Source organism: Eretmochelys imbricata, chromosome 1, assembly GCF_965152235.1.
Source record: "Eretmochelys imbricata isolate rEreImb1 chromosome 1, rEreImb1.hap1, whole genome shotgun sequence".
NCBI classification, from domain to species: domain Eukaryota; kingdom Metazoa; phylum Chordata; order Testudines; family Cheloniidae; genus Eretmochelys; species Eretmochelys imbricata.
In genome coordinates this window covers 201,461,599-201,481,882 of record NC_135572.1, presented here as the reverse complement: position 1 = coordinate 201,481,882, position 20,284 = coordinate 201,461,599, and the positions used below count along the sequence as shown (strand labels likewise).

The following is a 20,284-nucleotide window of genomic DNA, read 5'->3' as shown; positions in this document are numbered from 1 at the left end:
CTTCCGGAGCTTTGCACTGTGGATAGCTATCCCACAGTTCCCGCAGTCTCCGCTGCCCATTGGAATTCTGGGTTGAGATCCCAATGCCTGATGGGGCTAAAACATTGTCGCGGGTGGTTCTGGGTACATATCGTCAGTCCCCCCTTCCCTCCCTCCCTCCGTGAAAGCAAGGGCAGACAATCGTTTCGTGCCTTTTTTCCTGAGTTACCTGTGCAGACGCCATACCACGGCAAGCATGGAGCCCGCTCAGGTAACCGTCACCATATGTCTCCTGGGTGCTGGCAGATGTGGTACTGCATTGCTACACAGTAGCAGCAACCCATTGCCTTCTGGCAGCAGACGGTGCGATACAACTGGTAGCTGTCATCGTCATGTCCGAGGTGCTCCTGGCCACGTCGGCTGGGAGCGCCTGGACAGACGTGGGCGCAGGGACTAAATTTAGAGTGATTTGACCAGGTCATTCTCTTGAGTCCTGCAGTCAGTCCTATTGAACCCGTCTTATGGTGAGCAGGCAGGTGATACAGATTGCTAGCAGTCGTACTGTACCATCTTCTGCCAGGCAGGCAAGAGATGAGGATGGCTAGCAGTCGTATTGTACCATCTTCGGCCGAGCAGCCATGAGATGTGGATGGCATGCAGTCCTTCTGCACCGTCTGCTGCCAGCCAAAGATGTAAAAGATAGATGGAGTGGATCAAAACAAGAAATAGACCAGATTTGTTTTGTACTCATTTGCCTCCTCCCCCGTCTAGGGGACTCATTCCTCTTGGTCACACTGCAGTCACTCACAGGGAAGGTGCAGCAAGGTAAATCTAGCCATGTATCAATCAGAGGCCAGACTAACCTCCTTGTTCCAATAAGAACAATAACTTAGGTGCACCATTTCTTATTGGAACCCTCCGTGAAAACCTGCCTGAAATACTCCTTAATGTAAAGCCACCCCCTTTGTTGATTTTAGCTCCCTGAAGCCAACCCTGTAAGCTGTGTCATCAGTCGCCCCTCCCTGCATCAGAGCAACGGCAAACAATCATGCATCTGAGTTGAGAGTGCTGTCCAGAGCAGTCACAATGGAACACTCTGGGATAGCTCCCGGAGGCCAATACTGTCGAATTGGGTCCACAGTACCCCAAATTCGACCCCGCAAGGCCGATTTAAGCGCTAATCCACTTGTCAGGGGTGGAGTAAGGAAATCGATTTTAAGAGCCCTTTAAGTCGAAATAAAAGGCTTCATCATGTGGACAGGTGCAGGTTTACATCGATTTAACGCTGCTAAATTCGACCTAAAGTCCTAGTGTAGACCAGGGCTAGCAGTATTAGTCTCATCGGCCCACAGTTCATTGCTTGCAGTTTTTCTTCTCAGCGTTATGGGACCCTGGACTGACTTGGAATATCTAGTTGTTGTTAAAGTAAAAGAATTGTTTGCCCCTCTACTGCTGGACCACTAAAGGAATACACTGAGTAGTAAGGCCAGACAGCCCAGACATGCTGAGTGACCATGTACCTCAAGTATGGTGTAGGTTTGTGGTCAGAAGTCTGCTAAGGGCTTGATCTCGGAGTCTTCATGTGTGCAAAATTCTCATTAAAGACAATGGGAGTTTCATGCAAGTAAAGACTGGCAGATTGGGCACAATGTATTAATTCACAGATGTTGTCCCAGCAGAGGTGATTTGAAAGCAGGGAGACAAACTCGACACAGTGTTACTTTTTCCTCTGCGTTGGGCGCTTTTTTGCTGTTACTTTATTTTGTGTCATGCTTGGAGGTTTAGGCAGAGGCCACTGAAAAAATAGGTCAGGTCCTGCCTGCTCTCACCCAGGTGCCTTTGGGGCAGGCCCTGCTTCCCCTGCCTGCTTTCTCTTCCTTCATTAAAATAGATCTTTGGTCAGAACTGAAGGACAGAAATGTGTCAGAACTGGCCTTATAGCTCTGCAGACCCCAAGCTGCTGGAGCGTGCAGGCAGCTGGGTAAAGAATTGCTTCTCAGCTCCATTCCAATTGCCAAAGGTGGAAGCCTCAGCCAGCATCTGTGTTGGAGTCCATGCAGGGCTATAAGCAGGCTGTTATCATGCTGGGGTCTACCTTGTTGGGAATGGGCTTTCCCTAGGCTATTCTCTGCCAGTTGTGTTTAAAACAGCATGCTGTCCTCACACAATGGCTGTGCCATAATCACTTGTCCGCCAACCAGACTGCTGACTTGAGTTCCCAATGCCAGTAACATGCAGTCATCAGCCTAGTCTGTGACTATTTCTGGCAGGTGGAGTATGTAGTAAATGCGGAGTTACCCACTGACCTGTCCCAGACATTGGTATTTACCAACCAGTCCTTGGAGTATCTGCAGCAAAGGATCATGGTCCTGCAGCATGAGAAGTTGGAACAGAGGGAGCTCTACAAGCAGGCCCGGCAGCAGCATAAGGAGCTCATCCGGGACAGGAGGGAGATAGAGATAAGGATCCAGCGTGAGTTCCTAAGCACAGTTTGGTCTTATCTGCTGTGTATATGGCATTCTAGGTCTCTTTCCACCTTATAGGGATGGGCATCTTTTTGCATGCATCTGTGCTTAATGTATACGTATTGCTGGGTGTGAATTAATTCAATAGCTGCCTTTCTCACCTCTGCTCCCTGCACCAACACCGATATCCCAGCGGGCTACTGTGGAGATGGTGCTGATGTCATAATGACCACACAGCAGAAATAAGTGGTAGAACTGTTTCTCAGAGCATCAGTGGCTTTTCAATGATATACATTGATAATGAATGATACGAAGAAGTGCTGGTTAGAGCATCAGGACTCCTGGCTACTATTCCAGCCTCTCACTCTGAATCCTGTGGCCCTCAGGAAAGCACTTTAACCTCTTTGTGCCAGTTTCCTCCTCTGTTTAAAAACATATACTTATCATGTAGAGGTTTTTTTTTTTTTGAGGCTTTACATGAATTAATGTATTTAAAATGCTTTGAGGTCCTCAGATGAAATAAGCCATAATAATATCTAGCTCTTTTTATCAGTAGATCTCAAAGCGCTTTACAAAGGGAAGGAATCTGTATCTGTATCATTGATGTGACTCGCTCAAGATCAGCTACTAGCAAAGCTGGGAACCTAACCCAGGTCTCCTGAGTTCCAGTCCACTCTGGCTCTATCCACTAGGCAACTGCATCCCCACAGATATGCTAGCTCTTATTATTCACCTATGAAAAAGGTTTCCAAATACATATCTTAAACGTGATGTCTGTTCTGTTAGGATTGGAAGAGAACTGTAATCAGCTGATGCTGATGAAGTTTGGCCGGGTGGTGGATTTGGAAGCCCTGCAGACACTCTCTGTTAACACAAACCTGGAAGAGCTAAAGATAAAAATGATGGAGAAAGAGCACATGCAAGCCCAGGAACTCAAAAAGTGGGAGGTAAGGAGCAGGGACAGAGGCCCCCAGGCCAGTGATACAGCTGCAATTACAAGGAAGTCACTTGCCTAGAAACTGAATAGCTGCATAAAAGTCTCTTCAGTGGGGGCTCTCAACTTCTTTTCCCCCTTTTCCCTCCCATATCCCCAAATCCTTTGTGTTTCTGCCACAAACTGCTGTTACACTTGCTGTTTTGTACTGGAGAATCAGGACATATAGTCATTATTTTCCTGAGTTCAGTTTCTGTCTTCCTAAAGTATTTCTTGGGTGTCCATGCCATTGACTTTCAATTGATGTTCAGCACCTAATACCCTAATTTTCCTTTGAAAATCACAGCTGTAATATTGAATTTAGCTCATAAGTGCTTTAGGTAAGTACAGTCTTTGTGTTCTGGTGTATGCCTCGGGTTCCTGGGTGCTACAGGAATACAAATAATTAAAAAAATACTTCCTGATAAGTTCCCAACCATCTCCTGGGCTAATAAACTCCTCAGCCTACTTGCTACTAAGAGCTTGCCCTCTACATCTAAGCATTTATTCAGCCCGAGACCCAGCGATTACTTTGTAAATGCAACCACCTTCCAGTTATTGTTAGAATACCCAGGCGTTATTTATGTCATTTAAAAAATATGAAAACCAGAGGGAACATGTGCAACAAATTTAAGAGTGATTGCAAAGGTCAAGAGACATGGAAAACCTCCCATATAAACAGACACACTCTTGTCTGCTTTTAATTGTAAGGTATTTGACCAGAATGTTGCTTCTCCCAGAAGTGCCCAATAAAACATGCAAGCCTACATATGTATTTTGGATACATTGTACCTTCCTGTCACCTCCTTCTAAAGAAATCAATAGCAAAACTGTCTTGGGGCAAGATTTTGGGCTCAGATGTGATAAGTGTAGTGAATTACCCCTCGCTGGAGTTTCTCTGAGTTTACATCGGTGTAACTCGGATCTGGATCTGGCCCAGGGAGTTTTGCCATTGACTTCAGTGGGAGCAGGTTCCTTATGAAACATCTACTCCTTGCAAATAGTATGGTTTTTACCACTTAAAAAAAGAAAAGAGGGTTTCCTTCAACTTTCCTCCGTCCCAGGAGAAGATTTTTGAGCTGCAGCAACGGCTGATGATGCTGATGAAAGAGAACACCGGCAAGCTGCAGCAGCTGAACAGCTTGTGTGCTGAAAAGCAGGGACTCGAAATGAAGCTGGACGCACTGCAGAATGACTTGGTAAACTTTCCTGTTGCTCTGCCTAAGCCTTGGTCATGACAGTTTAGTAACAGGCCTTCGTCTGTTCCCACTAGGACACCTTTATAATTCCTTGTACTGCCATCAGCATTTAGTGATCTGGGGTAATGATGCTCATGGTAAAAGTTGAGCAGCAACTCCAATTTGTATTGCAGCAGGGTGGCTTTCATCCATATGCCTGCTGGAACAGGCCATGCCCAGATTTCCCTTTGTTAAGGCCGTGGCGTCCTTTTACCACTGCAATGCAATCACCATATTTCTGATCGAAGGAGACTGGATGGGACTTCCCTCGCAGCAAGTCCACCCCACTCCATTGTCCAGAGTGATCTGAGTGAAATGACGTGTTCTTTCCCCCGTGCTATCTGTGGTGCCTGCTCCGAGGCCCAGCACTGAATTAACTGTCACTTACCGAGTGGCCATCAGATGTGAGTGGAGAAGGTGTAAACCTGTCCTAAGCCTGGGCTGGTGAGGGTAAGGCTTTGCTTTCCCAGCTGAAGTGAAGCCATGCCTTCCCCAGTGCTTAAAGAGAGCTCTGTTTCATTCTTCCTACAGGGAGCAGAATTCCAAGGCCCCCGGAAAGCTGAGATCCAGGAGAGAGAGAGGCTGTTTACACTGGTCCAACTCCAGGCCCAGGAGGCAGAAGTACTCAAGGAGGAAATCACTCTCTTAAGCAGAAAAGATGGACGCATCTTCCCACCACCTCAGCCTCCACGTGATACCAAGATACTAAACTAAAGTTCCCTCTGTCACCAGCCTCATTCGTTAGATATTTCCCTGGTGATGGGCATATGTCACTGAGAGGCCCTGTCTGCAACCAGCACCAGTCCCAATAACACGCAGGATGTCAAAGTTTGGGCCAAAGGTTTTGTCCTGTTTGCAATCTCCTCTGGGGTTCCATATTGCCAGTCATCCATAGGGCATCTTTAATACAGAGGGACTGTAAACACCGCAGATCCCAGTATGCAATGCTCCCTTTTGAACTTCCATTCAGAGCCAGCTAGAGCATCACAGGCTGCATCTGGTGAGCTGTAGCAAATGGCTTTGTTTACTGCTGATTAGGTACAGTCTTTATGGACCCTTTAAGCAAAGTCTGCACTTCTGCAATAAGGACTCATCCTATGCTCCCATGGCTTTTATAAGCTATTCTTCATAGCAGTCAGACCTACCTTGGGGTACAGTTGTGCACAGCTCCAGACTAATCAAGGGCTCAGTATCTGGCTGTCGCCTATTCACTTCCTTGTCTTCCAGCGAGCAGGGTAGATCTTCCCTTCAGTGCCTCTTGAAACACGATCCATTTTGTATCTTCTTCTGCTGAGTGTCATGGGTAATTCTTAACTCTATTAATTAACCAACACACCCTTACAGGATAATATGCATAAAGAATGGGAAGGGGTTACATGGATTTTAAATATGTAAAGTCAGTTTTGAAGCTGGCATCCTACTGTAGATAATAAAAGTTTGTAAGCAGGTTGGAGTGTTTTGAGGCTAGCATACATATAGATTTTTTTTAAGGCCAAAAGGGACCATTATGATTATGTAGAATAAAATGTTCAAAAGTGACTTAGGCGTCTAAGTGCTTAAGTCACTAAAGTGGCTTTTGAAATTGTTACCGTTAGTCTGACCTCCTGCATAACACAGGCCATAAAATGTCACCTGCTGATCCTTGCATCAAACTCAAGCACTTCTGGTTGAACTGGCGCATAGCATTTAGAAAGCCATCCAATCTGGAGTTAAAGCGATGGAGAATTTTCCTGACTTCAGCTGTCAGCCATTGGATCTTGTTATGCCTTAGGGTGGTGGACTAAGCAGCCCTCTGGTATCCTATATTAGTATCATAGCTGGCAAAGCCAGGCTAAAAAGATTTCCTTAAAGTTTTGTTTTGGTTTGATAGTGGGTGCCCTGACAGCTAGGACTAGTTACAAAGGGTAACCCTCGTTAACCTGCAAAGAAAGAAATGCACATTAAGAATGCACTGGAGGCCGGTCATCTTGGGCAGTCAGAACACTGTTGGTTGGGTGCAAATTTTAAATAATAGTACATACAGGTAATAAAGGAAAAGGAATGGGTAAGAAAGAGGGATAAAAATGGAGTCCCAACTCACATTCACTCCTCTTGTTTTAAACCTTTATCATAGTCTTGGCAATAGAAGAGGCTAGGTAGTGCTCCAGATACAATCATTGAACAGTGTTAGTGATGTGCTACAGTGATTTGCATTGAATGAATGCTGGATGTGCTCTTAGCCCTTGTTCAAGAGGGAGCAATTTTTGATGTGTGAGATCTACCCACTGGAAATTGCACTCCTCAGCTCTATCTTTAGTACTTAGGTGTAGTTAATGGGTTTCTTAAGGTTGCATCTTGTGATGTAGTATGTCCTGTCAAAGAGCAACTGGGCATGTATTTCGAGAGAAGCACGTTCCACCAGCTGTCTGCTGAAGAGTAGGCTAGCCCAATACCACAGATGCTCTCCTGCCCCCTCTGTGGGGGCGGAGGGAGGACACATTGTGAAAGGGGGGAATGAGAGGGAGGAACAAGGTATTTGGAGGAGCCCAAGACAAGTATGTTGTACACTGTGGATGAACTTCTTCAGGGTCTGAAGGGTTAAACTTTGACCAAATTAGGAAAGGCCATGGCTAAATCACAGACTTTGCTGCTTGCCTCTAAGACACCGCAATGAATTGGGGTACTGAAGTCAGTGTTAGGGAAAAGTGCGCCTGGCGTGTTTGTAGCAGCGATAGGCCTCAGTCTGTTCTTATGCTGGTTTGACATTGGGGTAACTACGGACTTGGTCCAACCTGTCAGAGGAGAATTAGGCTGGATGTGTCATAGTTTTCTTCTTCCTTTCCCTTCTCCTGGAATCTGGTCATTCTTTAACTATGGACTACGGCACTCTTGCTGTCTCACTGCCTTGCTCATCAAGTGGTGAGGTTTCATTCTAAGGCAGGTGTAGCCCAGTCCTAGACGTTAGTGGTCCAGAGCCCTTTTTGAACCAACTAAACTAAACCAACCAACCCTCTCGGGCTCCCTGCCCCTTTTGCGGTTGTTCCAGGTTGTTCTTTGTGAGGTGTTTTGTGTAAATTGAACCAGGATCAAACATGCAAACAACTCTCAGGTTGGAGGGGAAGGAAAGCAACAGCACGACAGAACAGAGCATGGGATGCTTCAGTCCTAAATAACGTAAAGCAGTTGGAGTCAGCAAGCGGAAATGAAGAACAGTAAAGATCCCAATTGGGCAGGTGCAGTGCAGTTGCATCCATCACAATACAGCTAGTGTTTCTTGTACTGTCTGCTTGTGGCCTATAGGCCCTCTCCTGGACGGGGCCGAGCACCTTCAGCTACCATTCAAAGGGGCACCTTTACCTACAGACACAGATGCTAAAGACTTTTGAAATAAGGAAAATGAAAAAGAAATCAGGGAGAGTCTGCACAAAAGACACATTTTTCTGTGCAGCTCTGTTCACAAAGATGGAGATAGAACCCCCACCTCTCCAGCTCGTTCAAAGGTCCGACCTTGTTCCCCCAATGGGCATTCTGTCTGGGCTTCACCTGGAGCCGGACTGGGCCTCGCCTCTTCTGCTGATTCCTGGATTTAGAGGAACCAGCTGGAGGCCCTGTGTAAAGCAGTAACTCATGGAAAACATCCCCCCTCCCCTGCTCTTGCCAAGGGAGGAGACTGGGCTCAGCATAGGAATATTTAGCATACAGCAGACCACAGAGAAGACGAAAGCCTTTATTTTAGCTGTTAAAGCAGGGGTTTGTCTTTGCAGATATGCTACTACAGATGGCGAGTATGTGAAGGGTTGTTGATGCCAATATGTATTATACATGATTTTGATCCATGCTGCGGGGCATGTCGCCAGGAGATCCCTTCCAGCTGGGAGAGAAAAAGGGACCCTCTTTTCTGCACTCTCATCTTTCACCTAGTCCCTGCTGCAAAAAAAAATCTTAGACCAGTCTCCTCTTCGCAGCTGTGCTTGGCCCAATGTCCTATGATGTCTCTTGTGCTTGTGTTGAGCAGAACGCTGTCTTTCCCGGGCTGTGTTCTGATAAACAGCCCGATGCCATCGCTGGCAGATGCCCCAGTTTCTTGTCTCCTCCTGTTATCTTGCACAGGCTCCCCTCTGTCTCAATAGCATTATAAAAGGCACATATACATCTATTTACAAGTGCATAAATATATAAATAAGGCAGTTATACAAAAATAAATACCCAGTCTCTCTCTCTTTAGAACAACAGTCTTTTGCAAAGGCAGCTTTGTCCCTAACTGGTAGGAGGAGGAGTCTCAAAGGGCATGTGCCTCGGAGGGCTGCTGCGCAGATGCCTCCTTGGGTCCTGCCCCAAACAAGTGATGGCTGGGTTCTGGGGACACCATTCTCCTCTGAGCTGGCAGCAATCTAGCCTCTCTACTTCTTCGACTGGCACCAGGCCAAGGCAGCAAGGGGTACCTGAGAAGAGAGGGGAGCAAGAACCAATTACAACCAAAGAAAACAAAGCTTTGACCAGTGCATGAACGTGCCAGGAGAGCTGCTACCTCCAAACCACCTTCTAACAACGGATCCTATTGGCAAAGAGAAAGTGGTGTGGTGCTTGGTTCTCAACACAGTTGCTGTGCGGGTAGCTGTGTCATAGAGAAACATGGCAGCAGGTACCAAAGTAACAGTGTCCTAGGGCACCTGACACTGACTGACCTGTTTCCCCCACCAGGAAGAATTGTTTAGTGGATCAGCCCCCTTCGGAATGGATCACTCTAACTTTCATGAACTGTGAACTTAAGTGTGTCTTCCCATGCACTTGTTTGACTGACAGCCTGGAAAGTGCAAGCACTGGAAGGGTTAAGGCACCGCAGCGGCCGAGTACATGTCTCAGGTACATCTCCAGCCAGGTTAGGTACCTGCCATGGTGCAGACCAGTTGGTTCCCTGGGTGTAAGGTCTCAGAGCAATGAGAATCAGCGGGTGCTAGGAACCTCTATTCCACCAAATAAATGCCCCATCCTCCAGTATGCTGGGCCAGTTTTGTGGTCTCTACCTGATATTCTGGCCCCCTCACGTTGCTGTGTGATCCTGGAAATTACAGGCCAGTAATCCTAACTTTAGTAGCAGGCAAATTAGTTGAAACTATAGTAAAGAACAGAGTTATCAGACACATAGATGAACACGATTTGTTGGGGAAAGTGTCAACACAGCTCACCAATTTGCCTCACCAATCTACTAAAATTCCTGAGAGGGTCAACAAACGTGTGGACGAGGGTGATCCAGTTTACTTAGATTTTTCAGAAAGCCTTTGACAAGGTCCCTCACCAAAGACTCTTAAGCAAAGTAAGTTGTCATGGGATAAGAGGGAAGGTGCTCTCATGGACCAGTAACTGGTTAAAAGACAGGAAACAAAGGGTAGGAATAAATGGTCAGTTTTCAGAATGGTGAGAAATAGTGATGCCCCCACAGGGATCTGTACTGGGACCAGTGCTGTTCAACATATTCATAAATTATCTGGAAAAAGGGGTAACCAGTGAGATGGCAAAATTTGCAGATAATACAAAATTATTCAAGATAGTTAAGTCCAAAGTAGACTTGCAAAGAGTTACAAAGGGATCTCAGAAAACTGGGTCACCCAATGAAATTAATAGGCATCGGGTTAAAAATAAACAAAAGGGGGTACTTCACAACTTGTTGCCAGGGGATGTTGAGAAGGCCAAAACCATAAATGGGTTCAAAAAAAAGATTTAGATAAGTTTGTGAAGGTTACATCCATGAATGGGTGTCCCTAAGCTTCTGGCTGCCAGAAGCTGGGAGTGGATGACAAGATGGATGACGCGATAATTGCTCAGTTCTGTTCATTCCCTCCAAAGCACCTGGCATTGGCCACTGTCAGAAGACATGGTACTGGGCTAGCTGCACCATTGGCCTGACCCAGTATGGCCGTTCTTACGTTTTTATGACCTTTGTGACATTCAAAGACTGCTCTAGCACAACAGTGCTGAGCATTAAAAATGATAACTTGCCTCCAGCCCTTCCCTCCAAGAGCCTCCAGCCCTGCCCTCCAAGAGCCTTGGAAAAGTCTTCTCAGACTGATACTTTTCTTCCAAGATCAACCTAAACAAGTATAGCAGCAGCAAGTACTGAGCTCTCCTGCCCACTTACCTCTGTGGAATGTGGGATCTCGCAGGGCTTCCAGGCTGGGGCCTCCCATCTTGCTTCCTGTCACTGGGTGATATAGGCCAACAAGTTGTTCTTGAAGATGGCAGCAATCATCATGCGGCTGGAGCAGCTGGTTGGTGGAGTCATCTGGGAGGCTACAGAGGAAGGAACTGTCTTCTGGTCTAGCATCAGAGAGCCTGATAGAAAGACAGATACGGGTTGGTACTGTCTGTACCCATCTCTAAATACTCCTTCCCAGAAGTCTGTCAGAGGGACATGATGATTGGTGCATTCCAGCCAACTGAAGGGGCTACGAGAGGATTCCCTTTCGGTGGACAGCGGACCTGAATTGGATGTCACCTTCCATATGGCTGCGTTTCAATACAATATCAGCCTCATGCAATAACAAAGTGAGGACTCCCAAATGGGGGAAGAATGTGTGTGTGTTAGGGGGTGGGAATTGAGATACCCATGGAACATCAAGACGACTAGGCAGAGATACACACCCTTATCTGATAAACCCACATCTGGCTAAAGACACAACACAAAACAATAGAGTGAGCTCAAGGGCTGGGAGGCCCCACGTCTGGTTTCAGATACATTAAGTGCAGCCTGTCCTTCTATTTCAGGGCGTGTTTGTGGGGGAACGGGTTTATTAGAGCTGGATGGAAAAACTGAATTTCCCTCCCACAAAAAAATGCAAATTTTTGAAAAAAATTTCATCACCAATTGAGACAAAAAAGAATTCTAATGCAAAATCAAAATATTCCAGAAACAAGGGGAAATTTTTGATTTTTGCAGACATGGAATTTTCCCTCAAAAAATCATTCGCAACCAGTTCTAACTTTAATGTAAAACCTGGAGTCTTCGAAGCTGCTCTGGTCATAACCTGGTCAACAAGGGCATTGAGAGGAGATGGCAGGAACAGGTAGTGGCATGGATGATAGAAACCATAATCTGACATCTGAGCAGTGAACTGCATTGCTACAGTGAGGCTAGAACTGGACCGATGGCATCTTTTGAGGGAGTTCATCAACACTGTGGATGTGAGCATTAATCCTGTTAACCTGTCTGAGTCTCCATCCCCATGCGGACACAAAAAAGGGGGAGAAGTGGGTCTTGGCCATCTCTAAAATGCGGCCCGGCCAACTCCACATTCTAGGAGGGATGAGATGGAATTCAGAGAGAGAAAATTTAGATTGGAAAAAATCCTGGGCAGTGAGATGTTTTAGGGTGTGGATTAGTCTCCCAAGGGAAGGGTGGTGGGAGAAGGGTGGGACTTTAAAACTAGACTGGGATGATGCCTGGAGGATAGGCTGTGAGAACGATCCTGCATGTCAGAGAAGTTGACCTAACTAGCTCTTTTCCATTGCTAAGTCCCATGTCTGCGTATCCTGTCTGCACAACCCTCATTGGAGTCCCATGATCCAGAGCTTACCTGGAGGTTGGATAGTGTCCTTGGACAGTCCCATTTTGCAGCACCCTCCCCTGCAGTAAGGTGTTGGTCTCATCCTGTGGTTGGAAGGAGAAAAAGGAAAAAGCATCTTAGAGCAAGAATCCAAGCCAGATTTAAGAGGTGGAGGCTGGTCTGGACTTCAGAACCAGTGCAATGGAGGCAGCCAGTGATGACCCTGCCTCCCGAAGGGAGAGGGTAGAATTGTTGCTGCAAACTGGACTGAGCACCAACAAACTCATTTCACACTGGGCATGGAACCATCAGATGATAATGACATTTCTGTAAGAGCACTGGTGGGCTGGAGTCTCCTATGTCTTAGCCCCTGTACAATCCCAGCATGCCCTGCCAAGGTTTGGGCCAGGAGCTCTTATTGATAGGAAGTCAGGATCTCTTGCTAACTTCTCCAGCCGGCCTCTCAAGGGACCCCTCTGTCTAATCACTGGAGCTATGAAGATCCTCCCTATTCCCCTTCTGCCCATGACTCAGGATCCGTGGCACAGGGGCCTAGTGTTTCCATCCAAAGTTAACTAGAACTGGACTTCCCAACCTGCCCATGTTGCCTCCTTTAACTGGGCACTGTGCCTGGCAAACTGCTCCCCCAACCTGTACCCCAGCTCTGGAGAGGGAGTGACTGGAGACAGAAATCTAAGAGCAAGTTCTAACCCAAGTAGCCAATGGGCCAGACCGGGCTTGACTGAAACACCCCCATCATCCAGCCCCCAACATGCTGGTTATTAACACGGGGGAGAAGGTACCTGCTGAACTTCATCTGGACTGTAGTCCCGGGACTTTGTGCTCGGGTAGCCTGTCCCGCCTGAGGGGCAGCTTCCGTTCAGGTGCACACCGTTGGCATAGGGCTGCCCGTTGGCTCGAGGAGTGGGGACCCCTCGCAGGGGCACCATGGTGTACTGGCAGGAGGACACCAGCAGCCTCGTTCCAGAGAAGCCCAGGTCTATGGTTTGTTCTGAAGAGGGAGAAGAAGAAGACAGCTGAGAGAGAAGACGAAATACTGCTGGTTGTTTGCAAGGATCCTGTGGGCACACTGGGCTGTACCACCTGCTAACATGCCTGCCAGGTGGGACAATGATCCAACCCTTCCACTGGAGGGGGGACTCTGCCTGATGGACTCCAAAATTCAAGACTCTTTATTGGCTTGACAAACTGGACAAGGGAGAAAGCTTGGGCCTCTACCTCCATAAGCTTTCACGGGGACTTTGTTCCCCAATATAGCCAGGATCTTCCCACCCAACTATTCTAACCGGGACGCCAGCACCCAACAAGCACCCTCCTTCCTCTTTCAGAGTGAAGCCACTTACTCTGCTTGGACCAGGCTCTCCACAGACATAAGGGGATGAAGGCCACAATGATGAGGACAATAGAGCCCAGCACTACCCCTACGATCAGGTAGGGCAGATCACTGGAGCGGGCCACCATGGCACCAGTCCCCAGCCCGCTGTGCCCACCACTAAGTGCTGGATGCTGCTGTGGGGGCACCGTTGAGGGCGGAAGGCGCCCAGGCAGCCCAAGAGACTTGCGAGCTGCAACAGAAAGACAGGGAGTTAGAAGCGGACATGTCACCCAAGACAACAGGCAGCTAAAGGGGGGCTGCACACACTGTGTATGGTTCACAGAACCACCGGCTCTCTAGGTCCACGTGGCTTGGTGGGTAGATCCCTTCCTTACTGATCGTTATAATAATCATATTACATGGAAATGTAGCTGCTGCTAGGATAGAACAGGGCAGCCATTTCCCATCACCCCAGCAGCTCAAGACAGGAAGCGAAGGGGACTCCTGTGTCCAGTAAGAGCCGCAGGAGAATTTTAAGGGAGGCAGAGGTAATTATCACTCTTCTGCTCTACGGAGAGGTCTCACAGGGCTCAGCCCTTGGTCTCCTTCTCTTCTCCCACTACACCCTTTCCCTCAGCAACCTCATCTGCTTACATGGCTTCAACTGCTAAGTGTGAAGATGAGTCACACAGCTACCTTTCCACTCCTGAGCTGCTTCCCTCCATCCAATCTTGCAGCTCAGCCTGTCTCGTCTCACAATTCCTCTTGGATGTCTCACCAGCACCTCAAAGCTAATATAGCCAACAGTGAAGCTGGACTTTCCCCCTGAACCCTCTCCATTCCCCATGTTCAGTGTCACTCACCATCACCAGCCTCTCTGCACTCGGCTCCACAATCGGGGCATTATCTTTGGCTTCTTCCCTCTCACATCCAAGCTGCATTCAAATCCTGCCATTTTCTGCACACCACCCATTTAAAAGGCCAGCCCCTTTCCTCTAACCTGACAGCAAAATCTCTTCCAGGCCTTGATCATCTTCCGGCTTCATCACTACTGCCTTCTCCCTGGCACCCATATTGCCCCTCCCCAACCCCTCCAAAACGAGCCCCTAAATTCTGCTTCCCCACACACGGCACACAAGAGCCACCTCTTGGACTCTCTCCAGTGGCCCTGCTTTCTCCACTGCACCTAAGTGCAACCCTCTTGTCCTCACGCTGCACACCCTACACAACTCCTCTCTGTTTGGCCAGTCTTTCCTCTCACCGTGTGCCAGCCCGGCTGCCTGATTGATCAGCTTTCTCTGTGCATGGTGCCCCCTCTCGCTACTCTGCTCTCTTGAGCTTCTACCTCCGCTCATGAAAATCCTCCTGAAAGCTGAAGGCTTCCTCCACAGGGCCCACACCAAGCGAGTTAGTTTGCTCTGACCAGAAGTCGTGCTGTTATTCTCCTGACTGCTTCCTAGCTCCCCTAAGCCCCTGCTTGTTTGTTTCATTCACCTCTTACATCTCGCCGTTAACCCAGACTAGGGGTGGGGACTGTCTCTTCCTGGCATGTGTGTATAGTGCCCAGCCCAATAGGGCTGAACCCACTGAACTGTGCACAGACCTAATACCAGCGTGATGGCATCACCTGCAAACCCTGCCCTTCCTCACTTCCGCCCCTCATCTCTCTTCTTTAATCCAGACTGTTGGCTCCTCTGGGCCAGGCCTCGAATCACCCCCATGCTTTGCGAAAAGAGAACGAGGGGGCAGCAGGCGGCTGCTGACCCGCCCAGAGGAGCTGGATACCTTTGGTTTCGCAGATCATCACGTTGCTGAACTCGCTCTCGCCGCCCTCGTTGAAGCACTGCATCTTAATGTCATAGGAGGTCTCTGGCTGCAGGTGGCTGATGGAGTGCCAGTACCGGTCCCCTGAGGGGTGGGGGAACGAACACACGGCTCCGTTAGCTCCCTGCCCCAGAACTCAAGCGAAGCCTCGCTGGCTTTGCCCAAAGGCCACTGGCAAATTCGGACTCACTAATCCTGTCTCTGCACTCCGGCAAGGGCAAGGGGTGTGCTGGACACAGGCTTCCCATCGCCACCTCGCCTTGTCGTGCTGGACAGAGCCTCAGCTGGGCTGTGCCTGGGCAGACATGGCTCCTAGGCATCGCGATAGCCGCTCCTTCTTGCCAACAGACGTTCTCAATGGAGAAACCACCCAGCACACGGCAGCTGGAGCCAGTTGCACTGCGCCTCTTACCTTCCACCACGTCCTTCTTGTAGTCACTGTCATTGTCGCTGTCAGTGGGGCGGTAGTAGATGTAAAAGCCATGGATGGGGGTGTTGTTGTTACTGGCTGGGATGTACTGCAGAGATGAAGGGGAAGGCAACGTTTAGAGGTGTCCATGCTGATCAAACCACCTCTCGCTGGAGAGGAGCCGCAGCCGTTCCCATCTCCCCATGCTGCCCTTAGATAGGGGCTTCTCTAGGAGGCCTAAGAGAGCCCGCTATCATATCCCAACCTGCTGCCCTTCCGTGGGGGCCCGGGTAACAGCTGGGATGCCATCGGATTTGCCAGGAACACTAGACACACACCCCCAGTCCCAACAGTGATGCGCCTGGCCATGCATGAGATCTGATGACCTTCGTTTTTACCCTACTAAGGCTCAGATGTCCTGTACAAGCTGCATCGTGTAATGATCCAGTGGTCACATGCCACATACAGGAGAGAGAGACAGAGCGACCAACCTCTCCTCCTCACCCCACTGGCTGACAGCACAGCCACTAGCCATCAGCTCCTTCTGGCCTTCCCCAAGATATTTCATCACAGAGCCGGGTGAAACCTCACCTTCCTTGCCCTCATCCAGCGCCCTTCAAATATGATCTCCATGTTTAAAGGAAAAGCAGCCAACAGTGGAAACACTGCCACAGAGGCCCCATGGGGATTTGTGGCCAGAAGATGCTGGCTGGGAAGTGGAGAAAGCATCTCTGTGGCTCACCCTGGGCTAGTGGAAGCCCTTAGATCTGTGCAGGTAGGAAAGGAGGATGCCATCCTCGGCCCTTGTTAATTCATGTGTATCGATTAATAAATAACGGCCCTTTCGACAGCATCCATGAGCCTGAAGGATCCCACCCAAAATTGAGAAGAAGCCACCTCTGGGGCAGAGAATAGAGGCTGTTTAGCAGCACCCAGCAATGCCACCCAACAGATGAGCACGGGAAGTGAAGATGAACAGTGTATCCCATTGAAACTGCAGGGAAATTTAAGGAGGCACTAATTAATCAAACAGGAATTAGGCTAGGGAAGCAAGCTTACCAACCCCACTTCTGTGAATCTGTTGAGCAAAATGGTCATGGCCCCAGCATCACATCCCCCCGGAAGACCGCATGTCTAGGTGCACATCCCCTAGCACCACGTGGGTTACTGTGTCAGTACCGGTACCGAGGAAGGAGAGTACTCTAATGCATCGCCAGCAGGACTTCCTAGATGACTGGAGTTTCCCCACCCAACTACTGGGGAAGCCTAGCCTGCTGTAGCTGGTGAGATCCGATAGCTACCTGAGATGTTACCTTCTAAGCCACCCAACCAGTGCCCATCCCTCCCTCCCTGCAGACACAGATTCCCTCCCTCACCATCCACTTCAGCATGATGGTGGTCTCGTTGATGGCATCGGTGAAGGTGATGTAAGGCCCGGCGACGGGGCGCTCGTACACTCGGTTACTGTATCCCGACACAACGTACGGCTTAGACGCAGTGCTGGGGTCGCTCTCCCCAAGTATGTTCAGTGCCCGGACACGGAACTTATAGGAGGTGCCTAGGTGGGAGAGATGGGTTGGAAACAACAGCATTAAGAGAGGATTGGTGCCTCCTGCAAGCCCAATAGCCAGCATGGCACCTAGAAGAGGAAAGCTGTGTCTGTCTCTCTCTCTTCCAGTCAGCTCAGCCCCACGCCACCCTACTGGATAGCACGGAGAGATGTTGCAAAGAAGGGGCTCCCAGCCCTTGACATCAAAGAAACTAATGGCCTGAGTTCAATTGTGTCCCAGACGAAGGCCACTTTTTCTCCCCAGGAGGCTGTCTGGATGGTCCACAGGCTACAGTTGTGAAATTCCACCACTCTGACAGGAAACAGCTGGGAGAAGACCATCCCTCTCCCATCTCAAAGAAGCCCAGACCCCCTTCGATCTCTGCATGCCAGCAGCAGGATTCAGGACAACATTTGAAGAGTTCCCCACGTGTCCAAAGAAAGGACTGGGAAGACTTTCTCCAGGTCACTGAAGGTGCTCAAACGCCACAGCACAGAGCATGGCATAATAGATGGGAACCACCATATCGGAGCAGGACAATTTGTCGTGTCCCACAGAAAGACAGGGGAAAGGAGCACATCTCCTACCTTTCTCCAGGCCTGTGATTTCCACTGAGAGCCGAGAGGGGGGGATGTCGCTGGTGGCCAGCACCCAGTCTCCTAACTTCTTCAGTTTCTTGTACTCCACTCGGAAAGACTGGATGGGGAACCCTCCATTCCCGCGGGGGATCCAGGTCACGTAGACAGAAGTCTCCGATGCTGTGGAGATGGTAGGACGGTCTGGTGCCTCGGGAGCTGTGAGGAGCAGGGTAGAACATGAAACGCCTCTCTCTCTCTGCCTCTCCTTCTCTAAAGCAAATTTAGGGTGGATCAGAGGTACCAGTTTGATTGACCCCCTCGCTCTTCCTCATCCTTGTGCTACCAATCCCGCCCCCTCCTCTTTACTGTCCCTGCTGCTCCCTGAAAACTCAGTGAGCTCTTTCTACCTTCTGCTTGCAACTCCCTCATGTCCCCGCTCCACCACTTCCAACAAAGCCGCTGATAAGGGCTCAGCTGGCTTTGAGGACACTCAACCTGGCAACGCAGCTAAGAACTTCTCTCTTTCATGTCAGAAAAGAGCACCTTTCAGCCAATGGCTCCCACCCAGGAGAAGGACCATCTCAGCCTCAAGCAAATGTGTGTAGGCCAGGTGGGGCAGAGGTCTTGTATACCTGTGTGTCTGGAGAGGGAAACGGGCTATGTGTTGGGGAGAAGGGTGTGTGCGCATGTGTCAGGATCGAGGTAGAGAAGAGAGTTTGATTGATGGGGTATGCAGAGGCACTGAGTGATAAGAAAGATGGTAGAGACTGATACAGCAACTGAGGGGGGGGGAGGAAAGAGTGAAATGAGACAACAGAGAAACATGGAAAAATTATACATGATGGGAAAAAAAAGTTTGAGGGAAAACCATCAAAATAGTCGGAGGAAAAGATGGGCGGATATGCAGGACATGGAAAGAGAACAGGAGTGAAGGAAGGGGAACGAGAAGAAGAACGAATACAAAGGGGAAAACAGGCAATTAAGAGAGAACTTCATAGGAAGGGTAACGGCCCCAATAAACAATACCCATGTCAAACACGGGATGGGACATGACGAACAGGACAAGCTGGGCTGGGTTCATATTGATGTTTCCCATCTGCAACAAAATGCCAAGGCCCAGCCCTGCACAAAACCATCCCTAGAGTTGGCACTAAACACCCCCCTGTTAGCAGGCTCAGTTGAGAGGCCAAGAACCTCACAGGCTACAAAGCCGGTACTCCCAGTTCGTCCTTGGAAGGGGTCCCTCCAGGGCAGTGTGGGAAATGTATGTGATCCCTTCACCATGTTGCACTGGTTCTGTGGCTTGCAGTCTCCCTGGCTGGGAATACTGCACCCTTCACCAGCATGAAATTCAGCTGAAGAGCAGGGTAGATGTCCGATGGTCTCCTTGGGGATGGGGAAAGGGAACAAGTGTGCAGTTCTGCGGGTGACACACATGCTTTGTGCTTGACTAGTCATGAGCAAAAAAACCCCCATAAACTAAGCTTAGTGTTACCCAGGGACTGACTGATCCCGATGCAGCCTGGCCTTAGATCCCCACAACACACATGGCACTCCCCCCTCCCCACTCAGGCAGGGCCTTACGGGAGAGGCGGCTGTTGTCCAATGGATTGCTGCTCTGAGTGCTAGCACCTGGGTCGTCCCTTTGGATCTGCTGCTCTTTACTGGCGACAATGTCGGGTTTTGGTCGTCGGCCTAGCCAAGAGAGAAATGATGTCAGAGAAGATGAGGCGTGATGGACGGTTATCCACTGGTGTTTATTTCCCATTGGAAATTCGCAGCCACTGCATGGGAGTAGTAGCACTTTGCACTTACAGAACCCAAGGATTTCACAGCATTGATAAGGTCCTACTTGTATTGAGGGATGATTGTCAAATAATTGCGGCTGAGTTGCAAGGCAAGGCATGGAAAAATAGCAGAAAAGTGATAATGGACCTTCATGAATTGCGGTAACTTGGAAAAGCTAGAAAAGACCTATTTGTTGAAGATAAATTTGCTGGAACAGTATAAACACTCAATTATGATGTTATGCCTGCTAATTTTATTTTATTTTATTTTTATAACCAGACATTTTGCTGCAACTATATTACAGACATTAACGTGTGGGGCTGACAGCCTGAGCCCCAGCCGCTATCAGCTCGAATAAATGGGGTTCTACTGTACTAGTGGGGAAATGTGTGTGCGTTACAAACCTCAAAATATATGCAAAATTGTGGACTGTGCAAAGTAAGCTAACCACAATCAAAACTGCAGTGGAAGCCTAATATTACGGGACCCGCAATTTCCGCAATATCGCAAATGAAGTAGGGCCTTAAGCATTGATGAACAGGCTCTAGGCCCAGAGGTGTTGTGAAGCCCAAGTGACTCTCTACAAATGTTCAGCAACATTTTTTGCCTTTTAAAAACATTTCT

General features: G+C 48.9%; 3 protein-coding genes across 3 annotated transcripts in view; 1 reads left to right on the top strand and 2 right to left on the bottom strand.

The window, feature by feature from the left end:
* CFAP44 (cilia and flagella associated protein 44) overlaps positions 1-5,423 on the top strand; it is an 81,215-nt gene extending 75,792 nt beyond the window's left edge. The window contains exons 33-36 of the mRNA XM_077818047.1: positions 2,250-2,451; positions 3,231-3,391; positions 4,482-4,616; positions 5,187-5,423. Coding sequence (XP_077674173.1) covers positions 2,250-2,451; positions 3,231-3,391; positions 4,482-4,616; positions 5,187-5,369 — 681 coding nt within the window. The 3' untranslated portion in view covers positions 5,370-5,423. The remainder of the gene's footprint in view (positions 1-2,249; positions 2,452-3,230; positions 3,392-4,481; positions 4,617-5,186) is intronic.
* The window catches only part of GTPBP8 (GTP binding protein 8), a 385,924-nt gene that overhangs the window by 110,264 nt on the left and 255,376 nt on the right, over positions 1-20,284 (bottom strand). The gene's annotated exons all lie outside the window — the stretch shown is intronic.
* BOC (BOC cell adhesion associated, oncogene regulated) overlaps positions 8,892-20,284 on the bottom strand; it is a 105,422-nt gene continuing 94,029 nt past the window's right edge. Inside the window, exons 10-19 of the mRNA XM_077817938.1 lie at positions 19,457-19,567; positions 17,882-18,088; positions 17,121-17,302; positions 15,748-15,853; positions 15,297-15,419; positions 13,540-13,761; positions 12,979-13,187; positions 12,206-12,279; positions 10,771-10,964; positions 8,892-9,076 (exon numbers count right to left, since the gene is read on the bottom strand). Of these exons, the coding sequence (XP_077674064.1) occupies positions 8,892-9,076; positions 10,771-10,964; positions 12,206-12,279; positions 12,979-13,187; positions 13,540-13,761; positions 15,297-15,419; positions 15,748-15,853; positions 17,121-17,302; positions 17,882-18,088; positions 19,457-19,567 (1,613 nt within the window). The remainder of the gene's footprint in view (positions 9,077-10,770; positions 10,965-12,205; positions 12,280-12,978; positions 13,188-13,539; positions 13,762-15,296; positions 15,420-15,747; positions 15,854-17,120; positions 17,303-17,881; positions 18,089-19,456; positions 19,568-20,284) is intronic.